The sequence below is a fragment of the Bos taurus genome, chromosome 2, assembly GCF_002263795.3.
Source record: "Bos taurus isolate L1 Dominette 01449 registration number 42190680 breed Hereford chromosome 2, ARS-UCD2.0, whole genome shotgun sequence".
Lineage (NCBI taxonomy): Eukaryota > Metazoa > Chordata > Mammalia > Artiodactyla > Bovidae > Bos > Bos taurus.
The window spans coordinates 115,082,110-115,109,381 of record NC_037329.1 but is presented as its reverse complement, the minus strand read 5'-3'; the positions used below and the strand labels follow the sequence as shown (position 1 = coordinate 115,109,381).

The following is a 27,272-nucleotide window of genomic DNA, read 5'->3' as shown; positions in this document are numbered from 1 at the left end:
TTGGTGCTGGATGTTTCTTGCTGGACTGGCATTCCACCAAATGAATTTCCACTACTTGGCCCTTTCAAGTCCCAGTATTAATGGTGACTACTACGCTAACTTCTCTGAAAACTGGGAATCAAAGAAAAAGAATTAAGCGTTTACCCTGTCTTTTAAAACAAGCCTATAGATTCTACCTTCTTCATGAGGGAAAGATTTTCCTTATTTTTTTTAAAAAAGCTGATAAATAAATGTACTAAGATGATAAATTGAAACCCCAAATGAAGAATCAGAAACACTTCTGGTTTCCACTGGGGACATAGAAAATTGGAAAAAGCACCACTATCATCTTTAAGCATAAATTCTGCACAATTTGCAAATTAATATTCTGCCTGAACCTATGAGAAAGGGACAGCAGTAGGGCAGTCAGCTAGACAGAAGTCCAAGATGTTACAGGAGCCCTTGTTTACCCAGGACAGGGTCTACTGGACGCTTACGAGAATTCAGCCAACACTGTTAACACATTGCTAAGGCAGAGCGACAGCTAGCAAGATTATATTCTTAGAATACATAACACAGAACACATGGGGGCTGCAATATAAAGGAATTCACACCCACTTTCAGGCTCTTCTCAGGACCTCCAGTGGTCCTTATAAAGACACAGGTGAGTTCAGAGCATGTGTCCTTTGTCCTCTGTCCTTCCTGGGATAGTCCTGAGGGACAGAACAACAGCCACCGCAGGAAAGCCTGCCTGAATCTTTCCTCCCTACTGTCCCTAAGGAACAAAAGACTTAAGTGCCTGCAAGAAAGACAAAAACCAAGTTTCCCTTAGGGAAATAGTGACAGCCTTCTGCAGCTTCGAAAAGGGAAGAGGAAGGAAAAAAAAAAAAAAAAAAACAACCACCCTCTAAACTGGAGGGTCAGGGATACTGAGAAGACCATGCCTCCAAACCAAGGGACACAATGACTCCTTGGACTGAGCCTTAATCAGAGCACACCCTACACCAGCCTCCCGCTGCTGCTGCTGCTGCTAAGTCGCTTCAGTCGTGTCCGACTCTGTGCGACTCCATAGATGGCAGCCCACCAGGCTTCCCTGTCCCTGGGACTTCCCCGTCCCTGGGATTCTCCAGGCAAGAACACTGGAATGGGTTGCCAATTCCTTCTCCAAAGCATGAAAGTGAAAAGTGAAAGTGAAGTCGCTCAGTAGTGTCCGACTCTAGCGACCCCATGGACTGCAGCCTACCAGGCTTCTACATCCATGGGATTTTCCAGGCAAAAGTACTGGAGTGGGGTGCCGTTGCCTTCTCCGACACCAGCCTCCCGCAGCCAGGCTAAAAAGCAGAGAGCAACAAGCAAATGGGGCTTCTCTGGTGGCTCAGAGGTAAAGGATTCGCCTGCAATGCAAGAGACCTGGGTTCAATACCTGGGTCAGGAACGAATAAAAGACTGATGCTGAAGCTCTGATGCTTTGGCCATCTGATGAGGAGAGTCAACTCATCAGAAAAGACCCTGATGCTGGGAAAGACTGAGTGCAGGAGGAGAAGGGGGTGACAAAGGATGAGACGGTTGGATGGCATCACCGACTTGACGGACGTGAGTTTGAGCAAGCTCCGGGAGATAGTGGAGGACTGCGAAGCCTGGTGTGCTGCAGTCCACGGGGTCACAAAGAGCTGGACACAACCGAGCGACTGAACAACAACGAGTAACAACAGTGTGCCACCCACTGGAGAAGGGGTGAGGGAGGGGACAGAGTACCTAACCCAGTTACAGCACAAAGATTTAAAAACGAAGTCCAAGTAGACACTGAGCAACACTCAGGCACATCAGCCCCCGCCCTAGAAACAAGGTAACGGCGGAGGAATTCAAAGCCGTTGGTACGCTGAGGGTAACCATATAGTACATATTGAATATTACAGTAATTCTACAAAATTCAAAATACAGTGCTCAATAGAACAAGTAGACAGATAATCCGCAAGGATTAGAAGACCTGGGCAACACTATCAACTCAATTAATTTAAATAACATTTGTAGAATACCCCACCCAACTAGAGCAGAAGACGCAGTCTTTTTGGGTACACATGGCGCTTCACCAGGATGCACCAGAAACATCACAAACAGGAGATTTAACCTGGGAATGCAAACCTGCCTCAAGTTTGAAAATCAAAATTATTTAGTATGTTATTAATAATAGATTGGGGCTTCCCTGGTGGCTCAGATGGTAAAGAATCTGCCTGCAATGCAGGAAACCCAGGTTTGATCCCTGGGTCAGAAAGATCCCCTGGAGAAGGGAATGGCAAACCCACTCAAGTATTCTTGCCTGGAGAATTCCAAGGTCAGAGTTTGAAAATCAAAATTATTTACTATGTTATTAATAATAAACTAAAGAACAAAAAGTATATAATGATCTCAACAAACACAGAATTAAAAATACTATTATTAATAACACACTGTGCCTGCATGTAGTGTCCAGCTCTTTGTGACCTCATGGACTGTGGCTTGATACGCTACTCTGTCCATGGATTTTTCCAGGCAAGAACACTGGAATGGGTTGCCCTTCCCTTCTCCAGGGGATCTTCCCAACACAGGGATCAATCCCATTTGTCCTGTGTCTCCTCTATTCGCAGGCAGATTCTTCACCACTGAGCCACCTGGGAAGCCCCTACAGCACATCTCCTGTCTTAAAAACAAAAAACAAAAAAAGAAACAGGTGTAAGTTTAAGAAAATATATGGAGGGTCTGTATGTTTCAAAGTTTTTAATGGCATTTAAAAATATGATTACAACATAATAATGAATGAAAAAAAATAAGGTTCAAAACAAATGTACCAACATAATGGTCAACGGTTATAAAATAAACCAAATATTTTTCTATAGGAAATAAAGGTAAGAAATAATAAAGCCCGTTTTAAAAAATGTCTCCTTGGCGTCTCACTCTTAGTAAGACAGACATGAATATTTTAAGGGAAATAAAGTTGAAATTAATATAAACAATTTGCAAAGTGATTTCCTTCGCTGTCACCCATTACTGTACATATACGCACTTTAAGACATCAGTTCAGAACAGTTTCATTGGAACTAGTTCCATACGCTCTTAAAAACATTCATTGAAAATGAAGTTCTGTGGTCAAGTAAGTTTAGGAAAACATTAATTTCATAAATTGGTTTCTTAATTGCAGAACTAAGAATTGTCAGTATTGTCATTCTGGATTTTCAAGAGATAAATTGCAGGGTAAAGTTTGCAGTTTCTCACCTTTATTTGAGTGAGTGAGAGAGGCAGAATGAAAAGGAGAGAGAGGAGAGAGCTGTTTTCAGCTAAAAATTGAAAGTAAGTTGCAGACTTATTACTTTGCTTCCAAATACTTCAGTGGATATCTCCCAAGAATAAGGGACCTTCTGGTACTTATCCATAATACCACTGTCACCTCAAAGAAAGTTAGTCCAATTCCCAAATAACATCTGACACAAAGTCCAAATACAAAGTTTCTGTTTCCTCAGAAAAGGTCTCTTTATAGGAACCAGTTTTTCAAGGTGCTGTGTTATGTTTGATTGTTACTTCCTTTTAATATAAAAATCACATCTTGCTGTCTTTCTGACATTGATTTTTTTCCAGGAGACCAGTCTCACTAAACTGTAGAAACCTCATGTTTTGTATGATGTCTTGACTTATTCCTCTATTCCATGTATTTCCTGTATATGGGCCTTTCCTCTGGAAGACGAAACATTTTTAGTAAGAATATGTCATAGTCGATGCTGTGTTCCTCATATGCTGTCGCATCAGGAGACATACACTATCAGGCCATCCCATAATAATGCTGCCAAATTTGATCGCTGGGATCAGGTGATGACTCCTAAGTCTCCCTGCTTCCCTATTAACACATCCTCTAGGAAGTGACCCTTGATCACCATGTGAATGACCCTTTTCTTTTTCTTTTTCTTTTTTTGGTGGGGGGAGTATAGCTAACTTACAATGTTGAGTTAGCGTCAGGTGTACAGCAAAGTGAATCAGTTATAACAATGTTCCATTTCTAAACAAGACCCAAAGTGAATCCGTTGCAACAATGTTCCATTTCTAAATAAGACCTTTTCACTAAAGATTTTTATAGTGTTTGTTTGCAAGACTACCAGTTATTTCATTGGGTTTCTTGCTAATTTCTATTTACATCTTTTAAAACTCCTTTTTAGGAAAATGTTCTCTTTGTGGGATACAGTTAGGTGAGTTTTGACAAACACAAAGAGTAGTGTATCCATCACAACAACCAAGATACAGAATAGTGCCATCACTCCAAAAATCCCCTCCTGTTGTCTCTCTATGGTACTAAAGTTTTGTACAAAGTCCAGGCTTAGTAGCTTTGCTCTGACTTCCTTACATTTGTGTGTGTGATACGCAGGGATTAATATTTTTATCAGTGATAACATTTCTACTGCACTTCTAAGATTTACATCCAATAGAGCATACCATATTTACATTCAGTGGACAGTCCAAGGTAACAAATTCAGACACAGTTCTGTTAAGATTATGGTTTGTTCCAAATTAAATTAAATACATAATATCCTTACCTCCCATAATATTGCATGTCTCACCTTGCAGTGATTAAGCACCTGCTGTGCCCAGGACTAACCTTTAGAATTTGTTAAAATACAGCCTCTGGGCCTTGCCCCCAGTGTTTAGGATTCCAAGGCTAAGGCACGCTTCCAGTGACGGTGATATCAGCGGTCCATTAAGGCTGGTGATGGCAAGAATATACCTGGTTATCCCCCTCTGTTTCTGTGCATCCTCTTTGTAATGTGACTCTACAGCTTGGCCCAGGAAGAGGTGGAATCTACTTCCTTATCCCCTGAATTTTGTCTGGTCTCCTGATTTGCTTCGGTAACAAAATACAGCGGAATCAACAATACACCAGCCTAAGTATGTTCCCACATTCTCCCTGGGAACCCTCGCGCTGAGGCCTTGTGGACGAACCTGGCCTGGCCGGCTGGATGACGAGTCACATGTGGACCAATCGCCACCATCGCATCAGATAGCGGTCAGTCAGGCAGGTAGAGGAGGTGTCCTAGAGCAGCTAGCCCCAACTGACCACCGCAGACACCTCAGCACACCAGCCGAGACCAGCGAAGCCTGGCCCATGGGATCATCCGTGCAGAACCATAAATGTGGAAGAAACATGTATTGTTTTAGGCCAAGTGTGTCTGGGCAATTTTACCCAGTAATAGACGACTGATAGGCCACCGTTCTGAGACTCTTCATCTGAGAAGTCCTGATGTATCTTCCTCTCCACTGCCTCAGCCACCTTCATCATCCAGACTCTGCTCCATGATTAGACTACTTCAAGTCTTCTGATTTGTCTTCCCCTCTTGTTGTCACTGCCTACCTCCATACACACTTACTGCTAAGACCGTATTCCTAACATCAGAAACCAAGTTGTAGGAATCTGTGTGTTCCCGTCATATGTTGTAATGCCTGATACCCCCCTTCATGCTCAGTCCTTGTTCCTGGCATGACTGTTGCTGGATCCGTGAAACACAGCTCTGATCAGATCACTCTCCTGTGCAGAACTCTTACTGGAAGTTACATCATAGACCAGACCCATTTTCCACGTGGCCTATTTAATTCTGGGACCTCTGTGATCAGGCCCCAGCCTAGCTACCCACTCTTCTTCCCCTTCTTCTCTTAGCACTTTATTCAAAAGCGAGGATGGGATGACCACACCCCTTACTCTTGTGTCTGAGAAGATATGATTCCTGCCTCGAAGGCCCTTTCACATCTCAGCAAATGCTACACATTCTTCAAGGATCAATTCAAATACCACCTCTTCTGTGAAACTCTGATAGATCTAGTTAAGAAAAAGCTCACCCCTTCTCACGGATTCCAGCAAATGGCTGAAGCCTCTCTTAAGTACCTGATATTATGGTTACTTATGGTATCGAGCAGGCTTCCCTGGTGGCTCAACAGTAAAGAATCCTCTTGCCAATGCAGTAGATGTTGGGAAGATCCCCTGGAGATGGTAATGGCAACCCACTCCAGTATTTTTGCCTGGGAAATTCCATAGACAGAGGAGCCTGGCAAGCTTCAGTCCATAGAGTCACAAAGAGTTGGACATGACTAAGTGACTAACACTCAGACACACAAACAATAAAAACAGGAATACCAAAACTTATTACCAAACCTAGAAGAAAGATGGCAAAATAAATAGGGCAGTTTTCATGTACTATTTCATATAGGGCTTCCCTGGTGGCTCAGACGGTAAAGCATCTGCCTGCAATGTGGGAGACCTGGATTCGATCCCTGGGTCAAGATCTCCTGGAGAAGGAAATGGCAACCCACTCCAGTACTCTTGTCTGGAAAATTCCATGGACTGAGGAGCCTGGTAGGCTACAGTCCATGGGGTCGCAAGAGTTGGACATGACCGAGCGACTTCACTTTCACTTTCTTTTCATATACTAATTGGTAAAAGAATGGTCTGGAAAGTCAGTTAAAAATACAAATTTCTAGGTTCTGCTCGCAGGGAGACTGGTTCAGTAGGCCTGCAGCTAAACCCTGAGTCTGCATTCTCACCAAGCTGCCCATGTGATTCTCAAGAAGGCCTGTGGGCGACACTGATGTACAGTGACATACAGCCTGCCTTATAGATATGCATTTCAAAGTAAACCCTTCCTTCATGTACCTAGAATTTTTTTCTTAGGCTTCTTGACTTTAATGCCAAAGCACTGAGTGCGGCAGGCCTATAAAAAGAACCACTTTAACAATACATACATAGTCTGGCACCTTATTAGCTTAGGTTGCTGGGAATATGGCATCGCACCCCATTCTTTGTAATCACAATCTGCACACATTTTTTTCATCTACATCTCCTTTTTATAAACTATTTAAAGTTTAATTTGCTACAAACAGCCCTTTTTCAGACATCACACCATGTGAGGTATGTACTTTAAAATAAGTGAAGGGTGCAAATTCCCTACCTTGGTCCAAGAGGCTGGCTCTCAATGCTCTCTCCAGCTGCTCCTCTTCACTCAGTCCCGCGGTGTACGTGTCATAGTTCCTGGGGACATCTTCATAGGCACCTCGCCCGCCATATGGGTAATAATCCTGATATCCAGAGTAGCCTACAGGTGCAATGAACAAGTTATGGAACAATGCCATGGACTATTCCTTTTCATACTTCCTATTTTGTAAGCAAAGACATTAAAATAATGTATGTCATTATTCTGATAATAGTAATAATTCTCAAAATAAGAAAAGATGACTGGTGCCGTATGATGACCTGGGGGATGAGAGGGGGTAGGGAAAGGAGACCAGAGAGGGAGGGGACATATGTATAATTATGGTTGATTAGTATTGCTATATAGCAGAAAATAATACAACATCACAAAATTTTAAAATATATATTTAAATTAAAAAAAAAAGAAAGTTAAAAAAAAAGATGACCAATGGAGAATGCCTTCATGAGGGTGGGTGATAATCATCCTGTCACCATGGTACCACAGTGTCCACGTGGGACTGGACACGCCTGAGTCCTTATGTGCTGAAGATGAAGTAGATACTAATTTATGTAATTGCTTTTTATTGGAGTATATCTGATTTACAATATTATGTTCATTTGTACTGTACTTCAAAGTGAATCAGTTACACATACACACATACTTACCCACTCTTTTTTAGATTCTATTCCCATACAGCAGGGCTTCCCTTATGGCTCAGCTGGTAAAGAATCCACCTGCAATGTGGGAGACTTGGGATTGACCCCTGGGTTGGGAAGATCCCCTGGAGAAGGGAAAGGCTACCCACTCCAGTATTATGGCCTGGATAATTCAAACATGGACTATCCAGTCCACGGGGTCGCAAAGAGTTGGACACGACTGAGCGACTTTTACTTCACTTGGGCTTCCCTGGTGGCTCAGATGGTAAAGAGTCTGTCTACCTGCCGTGCGGGACACCTGGTTTCGATCCCTGGATCAGGAAGATCCCCTGGAGAAGGAAACGGCAACCCACTCCAGTATTCTTGCTTGGAAAATCCTCTGGACGGAGGAGCCTGGCAGACTGCAGTCCATGGGGTCACACAGAGTCGGACACGACTGAGCGACTTTACTTTCTTTCACTTTCACTTTCCCATACAGCAAGGAGATCAAACCAGTCAATTCTAAAGGAAATCAACCCTGAATATTCACTGGAAGGACTGATGCTGAAGCTCCAATACTTTGGCCACCTGATGTGAAGAGCCAATTCACTGGAAAAAACCATGGGATTTTCCAGGCACGAATACTGGAGTGAGTCGCCATGCCCTTCTCCAAGGGATCTTCCTGACCCAGGGATTGAACCTGCGTCTCTTGCATTGCAGGCAGATTCTTTACCACTGAGCCAACTGGAAAGCCCGTGCTCTACATTAGGTTCTTATTATCTATTTTCCACAAGAAGACACTAGTTTAGAAGGCACGAGCAGTACTGGAGGGGACGGGAATGGGCCACTGACGTATGCAGTGAGTTCTTTCCGTTTAGAGCTACTTAACACCGTCGGTGAAGACTTGGTTGGACTTGAGAGAAAGGTTAAAATGACAGTTGATAAAGCCTTACTGTCCAGTGGTTCCAAACAATGACAGACAGACCAATATTTAATACATATACTGTAGGACTTCTGTGTTAGGCATGATGCTTCAGGCGGTAATAACTACAGTAAGATATAAAAGATAGAGTTTCCCTCATTGTAATTCTATGTCAGAGATCATAGTTTCTATTACTAGCCCTTTTGAGAAACTGGTTGCTAGATCAAAAGAGAGAAGAGATAGCGTGGCCATTAAATAATGCTTTAAGAGTCAAACTTTTACATACTATTAACAAGGGGCAAATTGACTTTTGCAAGATGTTTCCATCAAACTTTTCAACTCAATTTGAGTTTATTTTATTGCTCACATTTATGGAATTTGTTTGGAAGAGGTTATTTTTCCCCACAGAAGACTGACGACTTAATTCACAGAGTGAGAGTGAGCACATGCTAAGTCATTGCAGTCATGTCCGACTCTTTGCAACTAGATGGACTGTAGCCCACCAGGCTCCTCTGTCCACGGGGATTCTCCAGGCAAGAAGAGTGGAGTGGGTTACCATGCCCTCCTTGTGGGGATCTTCTTGAGTCTCTTATGTCTCCTGCCTTGGGAGGTAGGTTCTCACTACCTTATGGAAGCCCATAATGAGAGAGGATCCACTTACTTTTTTTTCCTTCTCTCCTGCCACTGTCATACCCTTTGAAGATAATGTTTCAAATGTTTAATCAATGTGCTCCCTGTTGCTGATGAAAATTCCTACCCTTCACTATGCATCTTGTGCCATATGCCTCCATATCATTCCATGTCACCATAGTACAGGCCTGAGTTTAAACTTATTGCTTTAATAAGACTACAGGGGGGAACAAAAAAGCCAACAAGAACTCTGTAGGGTAGAACCTGGTTAATTAAAATTTCGTGTTCAGAATTTCTGGTAATTAGTCTTTAAAAAGGAAATGACAATAGAACTCAGCTGGATAATCTAACTATAAGTGCTTATATAAATATTTGCCATGCAAAGTATCTGTGTCTGTTGGTTGTGTTTTTACAACGACTTTCAAGAGATTTAACTGACATACTATATATAATTCATCAATTTAGAGCATATAACTCAATGGATTTTAGTAAATTCATGGAGTTGTGCCGTTATTACCATAAACAACTTGAGAACACCTTTACCGTCCCCTAAAGAAACCTGCACTCTTTAGTGATGAGAGAGTTAACAGGCAGGAAGGGCAGAGGTTCCCGAGCGGCAGGAGGAAATAAACTGCAAGTGGCCGTCTGTTTTCCTTCTCCACACAAAATTAAGAGCGGCTCTTTTTAATTCTGTGTTGAGGACACCGGGTTCTGCCTTGAGCTAACCAACGTGTTTTTCTTATGTTAATGAAACGATGTATTCGCTTCGAAATTCGCCTTTCTTCAAAATGGTTCTTCCTAAGACTTTTTTCCTTTCCTCAAACCTTGGACTCCGGCTCAACAAACCAGTATTCCTGTCAACTGTTTGATGGCCTGGGGATGACACACCTCATGCCAACCTATCTCAAAAGTACATATTGTGGGAAAGGGGCCTAGTGCAACTCCTTCAGCCTTCAGGCATCTCTCTTATCTGATTAATAGCTTTCTAACAGACATAAAACACCTTGCTAAAAACTAGGAAGGCAGGCACTCTTTCTGTCCCTTTCTGATGTCTATGTCAGAGGCTTTCTCTATCTCTATTATACTTTAATAAAACTTTGCTACACAAAAAGCTCCAAGTAGTCAAGCCTCGTCTCTGACCCCGGATCAAAATCCTCTCCTCCGGAGGTCACAAATCCAGTGTAACACACAGCTCACAGCAGCAACCTTTCATCCTGGGGGCTTGTCCGGGATCTTCAAGACAAGGAAAGGATGATTGAAGCTTTAGTTCCTTACTCTCCTAGTAAACATGTTTTCTGCTATACTTTACTAACTCTATGGTGTGCCTGTGTGTGTGAAATCAACAACCTTTCACTTACCAGCCCCAGATCAGCCTCAGTTCAGTTCAGTCGCTCAGTCATGTCTGACTCTTTGAGACACCACGAACTGAAGCACATCAGGCTTCACCTGGAATGACCATCACCAACTCCCGGAGCTTGCTTAAACTCATGTTCGAGTCGGTGATGCCATCCAATCATCTCATCCTCTGTCGTCCCCTTCTTCTCCTGCTTTCAATCTTTCCCAGCATCAGGGTCTTTTCCAATGAATCAGTTCTTCACACCAGGTAGTGAAAGTATTAAAGTTTCAACTTTAGCATCAGTCCTTCCAATGGATATTCAGGACTAATTTACTTTAGGATTGACTGGTTGGATCTCCTTGCAGTCCAAGGGACTCTCAAGAGTCTTCTCCAACACCACAGTTCAAAAGCATCAGTTCTACAGCACTCAGCTTTCTTTATGGTCCAACTTTCACATCCATACGTGACTACTGGAAAAACCATAGCTTTGACTAGACAGGCCTTTGTCAGTCAAGTAATGTCTCTACTCTTTAATGCTGTCTAGGTATGTCATAGCTTTTCTTCCAAGGAGAAAGTGTCTTTTAATTTCATGGCTGCAGTCACCATCTGCAGTGATTGTGGAGCCCAAGAAAATAAAGTCTGTCACTGTCTCCATTGTTTCCCCATCTATTTGCCATGAAGTGATGGGACCGGATGCCATTATCTTAGTTTTTTGAATGTTGAGTTTTAAGACAGTCATCCTAGTCCTAAACAAACACTGGTCTACTTTCTGTTTCCATAGCTATGCCTATTATGGACAATTTTATAAAAGGAATCGTATAATATGTGGTGTTTCATGTATGGCTTATTTCATTCAGCATAATGTTTTCATGGTTCATCCATGTTGTAGCACAAATCCTTATTTCATTCTTTTTTTGTGGCCAAGTAATATTTCATTGTATGAATATATCACATTTTGTTTGTTCACTTACCAATTGATGTCTTTTGGGTTATTTCTACCTTTTTACTATTGTGAATAATGCTACTACAAATATATTTGTACACAAGCTGTTATTTGGACATATGTTTTCATTTCTCTTACCTAAGAGTGGAATTGCTAGGTCACATGGTAATTCTATATTTAACCATTTGAAACCGCTAGAATGTTTTCCAAAGAAGTTACACAATTTTCTATTCTTTAGGTGGCTTAGAATATTGGAGTGGGTAGCTGTTCTGTTCTCCAGGGGATCTTCTCAACCCAGAGATCAAACCCAGATCTCCCACATTACAGGTGGATTCTTTAGGTGGCTCAACTGGTAAAGAATCCACTTGCAATGTGGGAGACCTAGGTTTGATCCCTTGGCGGGGAAGATCCCCTGGAGAAGGGAACAGCTACCCACTCTAGTATTCTGGCCTTGAGAATTCTATGGACTATATAGTTCATGGGGTCACAAAGAGTTGGACATAACTGAGTGACTTTCACTTTCACTTTCTTTACCAGCTGAGCCACCAGGGAAGCCCAGAAATTAGTGGGGATTTACCAAACACCTCCTGTTTAACCCAACTTCTGTATTCTCTCTCACATTTCCCATGTCAATATATAAACATTATGATATTTAAATCAGGATAAGGATATATCCTCAAATCCCCTCAATGATTTGGGACTGAAATGGGATCTGGACACAATTTTTCATATGGACACTCTTCCTCAAATTGGTTTCCACTCAACAGAACAATCAGAAATATTCAGCTCCCACTACTGTGTTGGGCAACACATACCAGCAAGTTTCATATCCTAAGATAAAGGAGACTATGGCACTGCTACAAACCTTGCTTTCTGTGCTTTTCACCGAAAAGCCAAAAAACAAAACAAAACAAAAAACCACCAACCAAAAAAATAACCCCCCAAACCTTTCACATAAGGACAAATAATCAATACATAATAAATACATCTACTTCACAAAGAACAAAGACAGGGGCAACCATTCCAGAACATAATAGAATATTTATGGACAAGTCACTGAATACCACAGGATGCTTTAGCAATCCTGAATAGAGAGACTGCCCAATTCCCTAAGAGTGCCAATTATTTTATTGCAACACGAAAAGCACACTGGGCACTTTCCCATATGGCTCATTACCACTTTCAAATCCCTGGGGAAAGTCATTTTGTTGCAGAAGGTCTAAGCAGCATTTCTACCTATCTACCCTCAAAAATATTCAGCTAATTCAAAATCCAAAATAGCCCCAAAGCTCTGAATACCTATCTACACAGATACCAGAAACACAACATACATCTGTGGAGTTTCAATTGACAGATAAATTTGCTACGATTTGAGGCAATGTTTTCTTGATAGAGGAGAACATCTTTCTTCATGTTATTTCTTATTCAAAGTACAACTGAACAGTGCCTTCACAAAATAAAGCCTGCAACTCTAAACATCTGAATATTATAAAATCTAATTTGGTACTTGCCAGACAAAACATGGGGAGAGAGAAAGGGAAAGTTGTAATGCTTTAAGTCAAAAAGACTAGTGTGGTTAAACGTTCTACATCGTCAGTCACGAGTTATCAACAGGACTGAAGATCCCATCAATATCTATTACAATGAGAAGAGGTCTCCTAGGACCAAAAATTTTCTACAGCTGTTCTAGTGGCCCAATCAGATATTTTAAAATCTTCATAATAAACATGGCTGGAAAAACCTAACAATCAAACACTTAAGATAAATAAGTTTAAATTATATCCTGCGATGAATGCTAGTCTAATATTCTTTTGTAGTTATATACTTTGGCTCTGTAATAAAAGAAATTCTGGTTATCATTATTCTATAAACTACTCCATCTGTTCCTTATACACATACCAGGATTTCACGGCAAAAGAGATCAAGAAACACCACCAAGATCAGAAAGATTGGTAACCGCTTTTTAAACATTCATGAGGTTCTGTGACCTATAAATTCTTTTCCAGCTAAGGACAGCCATATTCAGAATAAATCATTGCCTGTAAGAGATACATATGCTCTCATAAAAGTTCCCTAGGTGACCATTAGCATGGCCACCTGGCCTTATGTAGTGCTGCCTTTGAAGAAATCCAATCACTTCAGCGGAAGAAATATAAATATGATAATCTTACAGGGGATAGGAAAGGAAGGCAAGAGAGGCTTTTATTGTTGCCTTTCATTCTCTGGTCTGTGTGTCTGCTCTGCTTATGCCTCTTTCATATGAAGGAGGCTTTTAGCAGCTTTCCCTTTTTTCTTTGTAAGTTCAAAAAAGATGAAAGAAAAGTCAGTAAGGAAACCTGCCCTCTTTGGTAAGGTTAAATCAGCAGAATGCCTATGTCATATCCCTGTACAACAGAAACAGCAGGGGCTAGGAATCAGTGACTGGCATGTTTAGTCCTAACTGTATAACTAAGTACCCGGATGACTTTAGCCAAAATACTTAACATTTTTAAACCTCAATTCCCAATTGTCACAGAAGATGTTGGGATGAGGTCATTTATGATAGTTTAAGCCACGTCTGTGCACAAATATGTTATTATTCTCTTCATCCAGAGGATCATTCCCGTTTCTCTTGGAGATTTAAAAAATGAACCAGGAGAGAAGCCCCTTTTCCTTGAGTACTCTGAGGTATTAGGAGCCATAAATACTAGAGAGAATAAGGTCAATAGGAAAAGAGAAATCACAATGGGAGACAGCCAAAACAGTCTTCCTGTATGATTCATCTCTTCTGAGTCACATGAGCTGAGAAACCTCTACTCAAACTTAAGTCAGTGTGAGCTGGCCTCCATAACCAACAACCAAAAGGACCCAGTGTTCTTCCATAAGACTGTATCAGCTCTGTTGACAACTAACCATCACACCTCCTCTCTTCAGGTGAGTTCAGATAGAAACAAGTGAGCCCGCACTGTGTAACAACTGTTCCTTTCCTGCACCAAGACCACAGTTCTAGGATTTTAAGCCTCCAGAGCATCAGAAGTGAAAGCCTCAGAGTGAAGCCGCTGGGGAACAACAGTATTCTTCACTGTAGTCCATAAGCCTAGGTAATCCCAATCATCTAAGCCTATGATTTTTCTTCCTGAATCCATTAGAATCACTTGAGAAGCTTTTTTTTTTTTTTAAAAAGGCCCAAGTCCCTGTCTCTATCCCAATTATAACTTAACTGGTCTGCGTTGAATTCAAGCCATGGACACACTGTAAAAGCTTCTCAGGTGGTTCACATAAACAGCCAAGTTTGACCATCATGATCCAAGCCTTTACAACTACATCAAAAACATATCTTGATTGTAACTCTTAACAGTATCATTCTACTGAGTAAATCATTCAGTGGCATTCCACTACATTCTGGATAATTCCAGGCAGGCTTTTTCATAAAGAACTGAAAAGCCCTTTCGTTTCATTGCTTTCCTTAACTTCATCAAGTAAGGATGCTTACTTAACTCATCAAGACCCAGCACTCCACCTCTTCCGGATGACCTCCAGTAACTGCAACTCTGCTCCCTCCCTTCCAGGCTGAGCACTGACTGCACTCATCAATATCTCTGAAATGGACTCCTACCTCTGCCAGGAAGGAGCAACTGGGACTGGACTAGATCTACCAAATCAAGTAGAAGATGGGAGAAAACATATGAGATGGATGTTTTTGGGCATTGTATAATTGGCAGTTCAAGATTCTGAATCTTGAGAGAAGGGAAATAAAGGAAATGAGCCTGAAGGCACTCTCTAGACTGTGGTTCAGGGAGCAGGGAGGGACATAGGTGGATGCAGCTGGCTCCCTGAGTAGAGTTGGAATTTTCAGGGCGGAATACAGCAAAGGAGAAAACTATGTGGACAGAAAAAGCTCCGGAAATCTTCCTGGGGTCAACTGGAGATTCTGTTGAACATTAACTATCATCATGTTATTCTGTACTACTCGATTCCATGGTTCATCATTCTGTTTTCTATACCCAGATTAGTCCTATTCGCTTCTACTGTTTTGCCTTTCCAAATGTATGGCATCTACCATCAAGTCCTGGTCATAAACTCTGAGACAAGGACTATAGCTCTTTCTTTCTCTCCCGCAGTGGTCAGTCTAACAAACGTGCACAACACGACCACTCAGAGGGTGCTACTGGGTAAACCAGACTGAGGGTCAGAGCACTGTATGGGAGAACAAAGCAAAAGCACCGATATATATCTAGCTACATAATTCTTTGTACTTGTATCATTTAATCCAGGGGTCAAAAAGCTACAAGTAGGAGTACAAATACAACCCACTGCCTGTCTTTATAAATACGGTTTTACTGGAACACAACTAAGGACCCTTGCTTATGAACAGTATATGGTTGGCTTCCCAGGTGGCACTAGTGGTAAAGAACCCACTTGCCAATGCAAGAGATGCAGAGACTCAGGTTCGATCCCTGGGTTGGGAAGATCCCCTGGAGGAGGCAATGGCAACCTACTCCAGTATTCTTTCCTGGAAGATTCCATGACAGAGGAGACTGGTATGCTAGAGGCCACGGGGTCACAAAGAACAGGACACGACTGAGTGACGGAACAGTGTATGGTCATCGTCACACTATGACGACAGGTTGCCTCGTTGAGATAGAAACTACATATGGTCAACAAAGCCTTTAGACTCTCAAACAGTAGCTACCTGGCCCTTTACAGGAAAGGTTGCTGACCCCAGATTTAAGTTACAGTGGTTCTCAACAGGCAGGACTGTAAAGCCACCCACTGCCTCTGGTGCTTAGGTTCTCTGACGCTTGTCTGCTGGTACCAATCCAGGATATTACAGTGCAGCCTTGCCAGGCTGGAATGTAAGGGCTTTAGCTTAAAAAAGGTCATATGCTTCAATAGGAAATCCTTTCTACCTATTTACAAAGACCTCTAGAAAAAAATACCTTCTCCTCTTTAACTGTTAAAGGAATGCCTATCTTAGCTTCTTACAGTAAATGTGACTCTTCCTGCATATGTAAGTGGAGTGGACCGTGGAGAACTATATATATATGAAAGTAACTTCTAACACTTAGCCAGTGAATGGTCTCTTAGGCTGAGTATCAAGGGGCCTGTTTCTCATATATATCTTAACATGTCTGAGAAACCTCAAACCAATCATTTAACATTTTCTTGCTGGAGTTCCCTCCTTCCTTAACCATGCACCCAAATATGCTCCCTGGACAGTGTCCCCGTCTAGCTTCCAGTGACATTAGAGGTACAAGGACCTAATGTCTGGTGTACTCTCCAATAGCAATAATATGGGTTTACCCATATTACCTTATGGGAGCTCTGTAGTAACAAACAGTATAATTTTTAAAAACAAGTTTAACTGTATTAAATGAAATAAAGTTACTTACCTGAACTATTAAAGTAGTACTGCTGTCCTGGGTAATCAATATTGGATGGGAAAATGCCTAAAAATGAAGGAAAAAAAAACATTTTAATTGTAGCCATAGGCTCTGCCCTGACCCCTATTGCCAGTTTTACTGAGGTATGATTAACAAATTAAAATTGTACATGTTTGGGTTGGTCATGATTTTTTTAAAAGGTGTACAATGGAATGATTTAATATACATATGTATTATGAAATGATAACCACAATTATGTTAATTAACACATCTATCACTTTATATACTTACCATTGTGTGTGTATATATATGAGAAAATGTAAGATCTATTCTCTTAGTAAATGTCAAGTACTATTTCAAGTATTAATAAAGTGCTATTAACTATAGTCACAATGCTGAACATTACATCCCCAGAACTTACTCATCTTATAACTGAAAGCTTGTATCCTTTGACCAACATCTCTGCATTTACCCCACATGCTACCCCCTGGAAACCACTGTTCTACTCTCTGGTTCTGTGAGTTCATCGTTTTTAGATTTCACACATTGTAAGTGACAACATACTTAATTATCTGGCTTATTTCACTTAGCACAATGTCCTCCTGGTTCACCCACTTTATCAAAAACAGGATTAGAGTTCTTTTCATGACTGATAATACTCCATTATATATACACACATACCACATTTTCTTCACCCACTCATCACACATTTGGGATGCTTCCCTATGTTGGCTATAGTGAGCAAATGCCCCAAGGAACATGGGAGTACAGATAGATGTTCGAGACGCTGATTCCATTTCCTTTGGAAATACACACAGAAGTGCGATTCCTGGATCATACAGTAGTCCTATTTTGTATTTTTTGAGGACCCTCCATGCTATTTTCCATAGTGGCTGCACCAATACACATTCTCACTAACATCCTCACCTAACTTTGTTATCTCTTGTCTTTTTGATGATAGCTGTCTTAACAATTCCTGACTGCGATGGATGTTATAAAGCTACAGTAAACAAAACAGTATGTGCACATGTGTGTGCCCAGTCACGGAGCCGTGCCCAGCTCTTTGCAACCCCTTGGGCTGTAGCCCGCCAGACTCCTCTGTCCATGGGATTCTCCAGGCAAGATTAGTAAAGTGGGTTGCCATTTCCTTCTCTAGGGGATCTTCCTGACCCAGGGATCGAACCTGTGTCTTCTTTGTCTCCTGCACTGGCAGGCAGATTCTTTACCACTGAGCCACCTGGGAAGCCCATTGTATACTATAAAGCTATAGTCAACAAAACAGGATGGTACTGGAATAAAAATAGACATGTTGTCTGATAGAACAGAATAGCCCTAAAGCTGTAACTACCAGCCTTTCCAACAATTATTAGCTTCTTTGCAACAAAGCTCAAAGTCATTATAAATAAGTTCTGAACAATTAAAATATATTCTCTTTTGTTTGGGGTTAGTCCTACAGGGAACACAATGTGGTGGGGACAATGAGACTCTAACTTATACTCTCTGAAGTTCCTTAAGGTTCCTGACGACATAAGATGGTCTCTGCCTTCTAAGGGACCAAGCTTGGTCTTTGAGATCTCTGTACAAGTAGAGATGCTCTGGCTATAGAGAGAACATGCCCCATAACAAGGGTGTTCGTGAGCCGTGTTCTTAGCCTTCCTAACGGACTTTCCTGTTTCTTACCCCTAAACACAGGACAGAAAATTCAGCACTGGTGAAGGAAAGGAGAGGGAAGAGTAACAGGGGACACCTTCAGTGTGATGCTCCTTTCCCAGGAGCTACCAGACAGCAGCTTTCATGTATTTTCCACAGGGCTCCTGTGTCACCTCAGTTCTCAAATCACTCTAGATCTTTCTCCTGCTTTACCGGAAAAAAGGCAGAGATTGCAGGCTATTTGCAAACAGCACTGAAATGTTTCAACTTCTAGTATTCAATTTTCTACTTATTATACTGAAAATAGAATGATATAAAAATAAGTCTCCTTAGAAAACAGGCAAGGCTTCAGGGAGGAAAGTAAAAGTTAAAATGTTACAATTATGGGGAAAATCCTCTTTAAAAACAAAACATTTGCCTAAATTTCATAATATGTCTGTAAGAAAGCTTTACTTAACCACTTAATCCTCAGACACACACACACAAAAAGGAAACAAAATATTAGATTCCCAAGAATCATTTCTTTTCCTGTATCAGCACTGAGGACATTTGGGCAACAAAACTCATATCTGGATTTCCATTAATTACGTTGTATTAAAAATATAATAAAACCCTACATTTTCAATACAGGAAGCTCCTGCTGCCTCCTCCAGGTACACACACCAGAAAAACAGTAAGATGCAAAGGTAGGAAAATAAAAATTTGCGTGGAGGCAACACAGTCTGTAAAAATCGCCCAAAAGTGAATACAACCAGCTAATAAAGGCAAGGAGACAATGTTTAGAAAGCTTTCTAATATCATGAATATTATATGGTTTGCAAGAATACCACTTATTAGCACAAATAGTGAAAACAAATTATTTATGGTTTAAGAGAAGGTAAAATAGTCTCAGAAGATTCCCCATGAGTAAAAGATGAAATATTGGAACTCATATGGTCTATAGAACAAGTGTTTGCAAAACAGTTTCCTTATAAGTCATGACTAGTATAGCATTTCCAATTAAGAGAGCCAAAAAAGTTATAGGTTTCCTAAGTAAAATAAAGTATTTTCATTGAGCAGCAATTAGAAGGGAAATAATTTTTTAAATTAAAAAGCAGGAGCCACGCTTCAGGAAAAACAGACTTGGTTTGGCCATCCATGAATATATGTCTTGCCTGCCAAGGACCTAGTGGTCATTCTGAATTGTTTAAAATACTGACCTTGTACTTCAGTACAGATTTGTCTTTCTTTTTTTAACTTTGCCTTGCACTTTGAATTCACGGAATATTACAGAAGAAAGCATATTTTAAACCAGCTTTAGTTCTATGAATTTCAAGGAAATAGTGGTTTTCGGTGAGTGGCAACAACGCTGTGGGTGTAAGTGTGTACTTCATTTGTCCCCTAAGAAAGCATCAGGTTTAAAACTGGGGTTTTCAGTCTCCTTTTTGGACCATGAGAGGACCAGCGCCAGCTGGTTCACCTCTTAGTGTAAAAAGAGCCTATTAGGGACTTCCTAAGTTGAATCACAGGGAAACTTGGGGTTGCTTTTATTCCCATTAAAATGAAGATGAACTTCCAACTAGTCAAGCCAAAGGTGTTCTGTGCTTGTGTGCTCAGTTCCTCAGTCGTGTCTGACTTTGCCACCCCATGGGCTGCAGCCCACCAGGCTCCTCTGTCCATGGAATTTTCCAGGCAGGAATACTGGAGCGGGTTGCCATTTCCCACTCCAGGGGATCTTGCCAACTCAGGGAACGAACTAGTGTCTTTCGTGTCTCCTGCGTTGTGGTAGGTGGATTCTTTACCATTGAGCCAATGGAGAAGCCCTGTTCTCCATACCTGTGCACAACTCCATGATCTTCTTCAGAGGCCCATGAGTGTACATCAGTCCAACAAGAATTCCAGCCAGATGCCCGGCAAAGGAAGTCCTAGGAGAGAAGGAGGACCTTCGTGAGTGTTTGCTCTGCTGCAGACTACACACTGTCTTCTCAATGGCCAGGGGCGTGTCAGTTAGTCACAGTTGGCAGGCTCTGGTTCTGCATCACATCTTTCATTCGGAGCAGCATTTAACTCAGTCCCAAGGACATCACTTCCTACCTTACAATAAAAAAAAAAGTACAGTGAATAACAAACATAACAGGTTTAAAAGGCAATCTCCCTCCTTGACCAAGAGAAGTGAGCTGGCTCCTTCAGGGCAGCAGAAGCGTTTTTGTCAAGACAACCCATTATACTTCTTCCAGTTTTATGTCTGTAGCTCTTATTAGGAAGTATCAATGAAATCCATTTCCTCTGAATTAAATCTTGAATTAGTCAGCCACTGTGAGGGACAGGTGTTACCTGTGTTCACTGCAGAGTAGACAGCTACAGTATTCCCACCCTGACGAGGGAGGCAAAGAGCAAGAGAAACTTTGCAGAAGAGATTGAGATGTCCACCCTCTTCCGCACCCCTCACATAAATGTGGATCTTTCAGTCCCTCAGCCCCCCCAAAACCCCAAAATGTAAACTTCAAGCTTGAAAGATGAGACAGAGCTTTAAATCGGTTCCACTCTTCTTAAAATAGCGTCTAAGATTAGCAATTGCTTCTAAATATAAATACAAGGCAAGCCCCAGCTAAGTATATGCTGAATGAGTAAAAAGAGTAAATTGAAGATCATCCAGCCTGGCTTTCTGCCGCCCCCAGCTCCTGCTCTCTGTGCAGCCCATGCCCTCCATCAGTTATTTTCCCCCAAACAGAGGTGAGGTCTTGTATGTCACGGCCATCCTGTAGGGGGTCACTGACTCCTCTGCTTACAGACACTTTAGCCTGTGCTCAAGGCCTTCCCACTCATGGCCCTGCCCATCTCTTCTCTCCATCCTCATCTCCTACTAAACCCACCCCCAGAGCCCACTGCCATACCCCTCAAGAGCTCACTGGTGACCCCAAGGCTAAACTGAAGAGTACCCCATCATAAAAACTCTTCACATCTCAGGTGAAGGGTTCCTCTTCCTTTGAAAGTTACCAAGGAGCTGATGTGAACTCCAAGAGCATGGGGACTTTTGTGGTTTACACAGGGGTATCTCGCACACCTAGGATGGTGCCAGGCACAGGACAGACACCCAAATATGTGTGGAATGCATGATTCCAGTGTCCCAGGATGGTTTCAGCAAGAAGAGCAGAAGGCAATTTAAAGTCGTTGTACCTTCAGCCTCAGATGGCTGTGGCACGGGAGGGACTGAGCCATGCCACTGATGCCGTCACCCTCGTGAGATGTAGAATCAAATCCAATATACCTTGTGACCATGGCAGCAAAGGACAGGGGCAAGAGGCCCTTAACGCCACAAGTGAGGCAGCCGCAAGTAACTGCCATGGTCTCAGGGCCAGGGAGAGTTGCTGGCTCACAGGAAAGAAACAGACAAGGGAGCACTTCAGAGAAAAAGATGAAAGGAAGCCTTGTGTAGTCAGGACGGTCCTGCCCAATAGCCAACTCAATCACACTACTGCCCAAACAAGGCTCTGCATGCGTCTACACACACTGAAGGTCACACCACTTGTGGGCGTGCATGTGTGCACACACATACACATAATCATTCCTTAAGGATAGCTGTTATTTTCATCAAATATCTCTAACTAACAGCATGTGTGACCTGATAATAAAAACATGGGATCAGACAGTCAGTTTCCCATTTTCAGGGAAGAACAATATTAACTGTGCTCTCCTTTAGATTTTCCAAAAAAAAAAAAAAAAAAAAAACCCAAACTGTACTTATTTTATTCTATTTTTAGGCAAATAAACTCTCCAACTAGTTAGAGGAATGGCAAAGAAAGTGGTGGTTTGAGCAAAGAAGAGGCCAGAATCAAAATTTTAAAAACAGTAACTTCAATTTAACTGAAGAGAATAAAATACATCAATATCTTTGAAACTTTTCAAGCAAATCTTTATGATAAGTTATACAGCTATAACATGACATGGGAGAAAATGTCAATTTTAAATCCCAACCTATTAAACATCAGCTTTAAACCTCATTTATAAATTAGAGCATAATAGTTAATATAGTAAAAAAAAAAAAAAAAAGACGTATATTTTGTATTAAGCTTCCCTGGTGGCTCGGCAGTAAAGAATCTGCCTTGCCAATGCAGGAGACCTGGGTTCTGTCCCTGAGTCGGCAAGATCCCCTGGAGGAAGAAATGGCAGTCCACTCCAGAACTGTTGCCTGGATAATCCATGGACAGAGGAGCCTGGCTACAGTCCATGGGGTCACAGAGAGTCAGACACAACTGAGTGACGAAACAACAACATAGTTAAATGAATTTTTTATCTCTCTAAATGGGTTTGTAGAAGTCTAAGCTATAATCACATTACAAATAACTAAGGAAGGGAGGCTAGCAGACCAGAGACTATGTTTCATTCAGTTCAGTTCAGTCACTCAGTCGTGTCCGACTCTTTGTGACCCCATGAATCGCAGCACGCCAGGCCTCCCTGTCCATCACCAACTCCCGGAGTTCACTGAGACTCACATCCATCGAGTCAATGATGCCATCCAGCCATCTCATCCTCTGTCGTCCCCTTCTCCTCCTGCCCCCAATCCCTCCCAGCATCAGGGTCTTTTCCAATGAGTCAACTCTTCGTATGAGGTGGCCAAAATACTGGAGTTTCAGCTTTAGCATCATTCCTTTCAAAGAAATCCCAGGGCCCATCTCCTTCAGAATGGTCTGGTTGGATCTCCTTGCAGTCCAAGGGACTCTCAAGAGTCTTCTCCAACACCACAGTTCAAAAGCATCAATTCTTCGGCCCTCAGCCTTCTTCACAGTCCAACTCTCACATCCATACATGACCACAGGAAAAACCATAGCCTTGACTAGACGGACCTTTGTTGGCAAAGTAATGTCTCTGCTTTTCAATATGCTATCTAGGTTGGTCATAACTTTCCTTCCAAGGAGTAAGTGTCTTTTAATTTCATGGCTGCAGTCACCATCTGCAGTGATTTTGGGGCCCCAAAAAAGAGAGTCTGACACTGTTTCCATTGTTTCCCCATCTATTTCCCGTGAAGTGATGGGACCAGATGCCATGATCTTAGTTTTCTGAATGTTGAGCTTTAAGTCAGCTTTTTCACTCTCCACTTTCACTTTCATCAAGAGGCTTTTTAGTTCCTCTTCACTTTCTGCCATAAGGGTGGTGTCATCTGCATATCTGAGGTTATTGATATTTCTCCTGGCAATCTTGATTCCAGCTTGTGCTTCTTCCAGTCCAGCGTTTCTCATGATGTACTCTGCATAGAAGTTAAATAAGCAGGGTGACAATATACAGCCTTGACGTACTCCTTTTCCTATTTGGAACCAGTCTGTTGTTCCATGTCCAGTTCTAACTGTTGCTTCCTGACCTGCATACAGATTTCTCAAGAGGCAGGTTAGGTGGTCTGGTATTCCCATCTCTTTCAGAATTTTCTACAGTTTATTGTGATCCACACAGTCAAAGGCTTTGGCATAGTCAATAAAGCAAAAATAGATATTTTTCTGGAACTCTCTTGCTTTTTCCATGATCCAGCAGACGTTGGCAATTTGATCTCATTATCTGCCTAAATTCAGCATTTTCCACTAAAGTCTCATCTCAATACTCTTACTGTCCTTATCATTTCATTTAAGCTATACAGAAGTGTTTTTCTTTTAAAATAAAAAACAAGAAGAGCTTATGATCTTATTCAATCAAAACTGAGAACCTCTCAGGACTTCCCTGGTGGTCCAGTGGTTAAGACCCCACGTTTCCAATGCAGTGGGTGAAGGCTTGATTCCTGGTCAGGAAACTAAGATCCCACCTGCTGCACACAGCATAGCTAACATAAACAACCAACCCCTGAGAAAGTCTCAACATTATACACAGAAAAGGTAAGGATGCCATCCATGACAGAGGAATCACATGCTTGTCTCAAGAGGTGAGTTAACCTGCTCCATGCTATAGGTAACTGTTTGACAAACCACTGCCCTTCGCCTTCTAAGAGATACCCATGTCATGAGAGAGGAAACAGATGTGCAGACAGGAAACGGAAGTGGAACTGGGAGCTACCTTCTCCCCGGTAGGATGGGGCAGCCCAGTCCTAGGATTAGGACACTTTATCCCGGCCCCTGAGAGTGCTGGGAAGGAGGCAGGGATAAAGGAGGCCTGGGGCTTTGAAGGAAGAAGACATACCTGAGCTCTCTAATTAGTGGCTGGGAATGTCAAATGTCACAGCTTTAGAAACAGACTGTGTTACTAGGATCATAATGACACATGCTAAACAGATGTTTCAACATTTTTGACATCTGAGGCTCCCCGAGCTCCACAGCAGCCCTCCTAGAAGGTACACTCTTCTCTGCTCTTACTTATACCTGCTGGCTGACACCCCAGGTGGCAGGCTGGGGAAGCTTTGCTTTTAGGAATAGCCTGAGAAGGTCTCAGGCTGGCGTGAGGATTTGGTGGAGACCTTGTCTCCTCCATCCTAATCTATGGCAATTCCTCAGAGACAGAACCGCTGTCCTCAACTCTGCATCCATGACTACAGCTGGTACAGCATCAGCAGCATTGGTGAGTGGCCTAACTCTAGTTCTTAGTAAACAACTCCTGAAGGAGCGGAGAAGTAGAATTAAAATTAACACACAAACGCACACATCTGACCTACAGTACAACTACACTCTAAAAGCACAAGTAACACCGGTCACCAGTGAATAGCTGCTTTAGTATCAAGTTTCACTGGGAGAGACAATGATTGAACACACACTTCCTCCCCGTGCTCACTCCTGCACACTTGGACAACATATTACACAAACCATGTGTTCACTGAACAGAACAACAGCACTAAGTCTATTATTATAGCCAAAAATTGATGACTTAGAAGTTTTGTTTCTTCTCATAGCTCAAGAGGGACTCTTTAGAAAATCCTAACAGCTATAGTCAAACATTGACTGTGATGGTGAGATGTGGTCACAAGAGCCAGATATACCACTGCTGTGTGTGGCCACAGGTTGTGTGCTGTGTGAACTACAGACAGAAGGCAAATCACCTGTCCAGGGTCTCAGTGGTTCTGTAAAGTAACTGACAGATCCGATATTCAAATCCAGATGCTCTGATCTCACTGTCAGGGAGAGTTAAGTGCTGATATAATTTCTTCTTAACTGGGGGACAATACAATAATCCAGTAGTCCTTTAGCTTGTCCAGGTTCTAAATCCCTTTAAATGTCTGATAAACGCCATGGGTCCTGTCTGCGGAAAGACTCCACATTCACAAGGTATGTCACTTATCATTTTAAGAAGTTCACAGATGCCTTGAATCCTATCCATGGACCTCTGATTAAAAATCCTTGCCTGAAAACAATTCATCACAAACAGAAGAATTTCCAATACCGGCACTAAGTCTAAGCAGTTACATCCTCAATTGGAAAAACATTTTGTTTGTATTCAAGTCCTAACACAGAGGCAGCCATTTCCTTAGACCATTTAAGTTTATGAACATGTCCAACTTCTTTGTTGGCCCATTGCTCTCTCATGGTGGAACCTACATCTGGGATCAATTTCTTTCTCTCTAAAATCCAACTTTTAGCAATTCTTTCAGTTCAAGTCAGAGAGTAAAAAATTCTGTCAGTCTTTGTTTGTTCAAGAACGTCCTATTTCTGAATCTACTACTGCTGCTAAGAAATGCTCTGACCATTGGACAGTCATTTTTCTATAGGTGATCTGGCTCTTCTCTCAGCCTTTAAGATTTCCTCTTTACGTTAGATTTACTGCCACTGTGGACCGTTCCAGCTGTAAACTGGTTTAATTCCCTCCTTGAGATTTGCTGTTGCTTTTTCAACCCGAGGTCTCATGTCGTTCTATAGTTATGAAAAACCTTCATTGTTTTTCATCCTGTGGACCTCCAGCGATGCAGCACTTGTGTATTGAGCACAGAGTGGGGGTTCAATACGTGCTTATAGAAAAAAACTGAAAAAAAATATGAAAAGCAAATATCAAATCAATGTTGCTACATGTAAGGAATAGTAATAGTGGAAAGATAATTTGGGAGCAAAACTAAGATACTATTGTGGATCAAAGGTCAATTACCTCTCAATAAAGCTGAAGAAAAGATACTATTGTGGATTTTAGTTCCACAGACGATATGCAGACAATATTATTAATACCAGCAGACAGTGTTCTTTCCTACTATGCCAGCATCGGCTGATCCCCACTCCTTTAACAGGCTGAGCTAAGCAGTTATACAAATGTCACACGCGCTGTTGAAGAATCAAAACTAAAGTTATGATCAGAAGCCAGGACAAGCTCTACAGGACCTCTGTTAAATGGCAAACTCTGCCCACAGTTGCAGAGGTGATCCTCTCAGGCACAGTTCAGAAAGCAGGCAATGAATTACTCTAAGACGTGATCTCACCATGGATGAACAGCAAAAGACCTCATTAAGCATGCAACTTGATGGAGACCTGGTCTTGGACAAGGTAAGATGGTAAGGTAGGGTTAAAGACAGTCAGGTAGAAGTGGCCTCTGGTACCGGATGTTCCAGAATTTCCTCCTGTAAAAGCAGTTACTACCAGGTAGGGACTGAGTGGATCAGAAGGTCTGGGGATCTTAATAAAAGGCCCCTGACTGCCATGACAGAAACAAGATGTAGCAAGAATTCTTCAGCTTTAATGAACATCACTATGGAAAATCTTGATCAGATGGCTTCTTCCCAAGATACCCTGTTCTTAAACCATCTGTTTTCTATCTGTGATGCTTTGTTCAACCACAGCCAGACTGTTTCTTTAGCAATGGCACTTTGGGAGATGCCTGATCTGTGTGTCTCTCACCATACCTTCCTCATGCCCTCTCCAGCTCGCTGTGGCCTCAGAAGGAAAAACTAGTCTCCTTCCGGTATTATA

At 41.9% G+C, this 27,272-nt stretch overlaps 1 protein-coding gene across 3 annotated transcripts in view; it reads right to left on the bottom strand.

The window, feature by feature from the left end:
- The window catches only part of RHBDD1 (rhomboid domain containing 1), a 207,555-nt gene that overhangs the window by 122,657 nt on the left and 57,626 nt on the right, over positions 1 to 27,272 (bottom strand). For all 3 annotated transcript variants that reach the window (XM_059875217.1, NM_001077995.2, XM_005202939.5), the window contains 3 exons: positions 20,251 to 20,339; positions 16,795 to 16,851; positions 6,936 to 7,079 (listed from right to left, as the gene is read on the bottom strand). In XM_059875217.1, the coding sequence (XP_059731200.1) occupies positions 6,936 to 7,079; positions 16,795 to 16,851; positions 20,251 to 20,339 (290 nt within the window). The remainder of the gene's footprint in view (positions 1 to 6,935; positions 7,080 to 16,794; positions 16,852 to 20,250; positions 20,340 to 27,272) is intronic.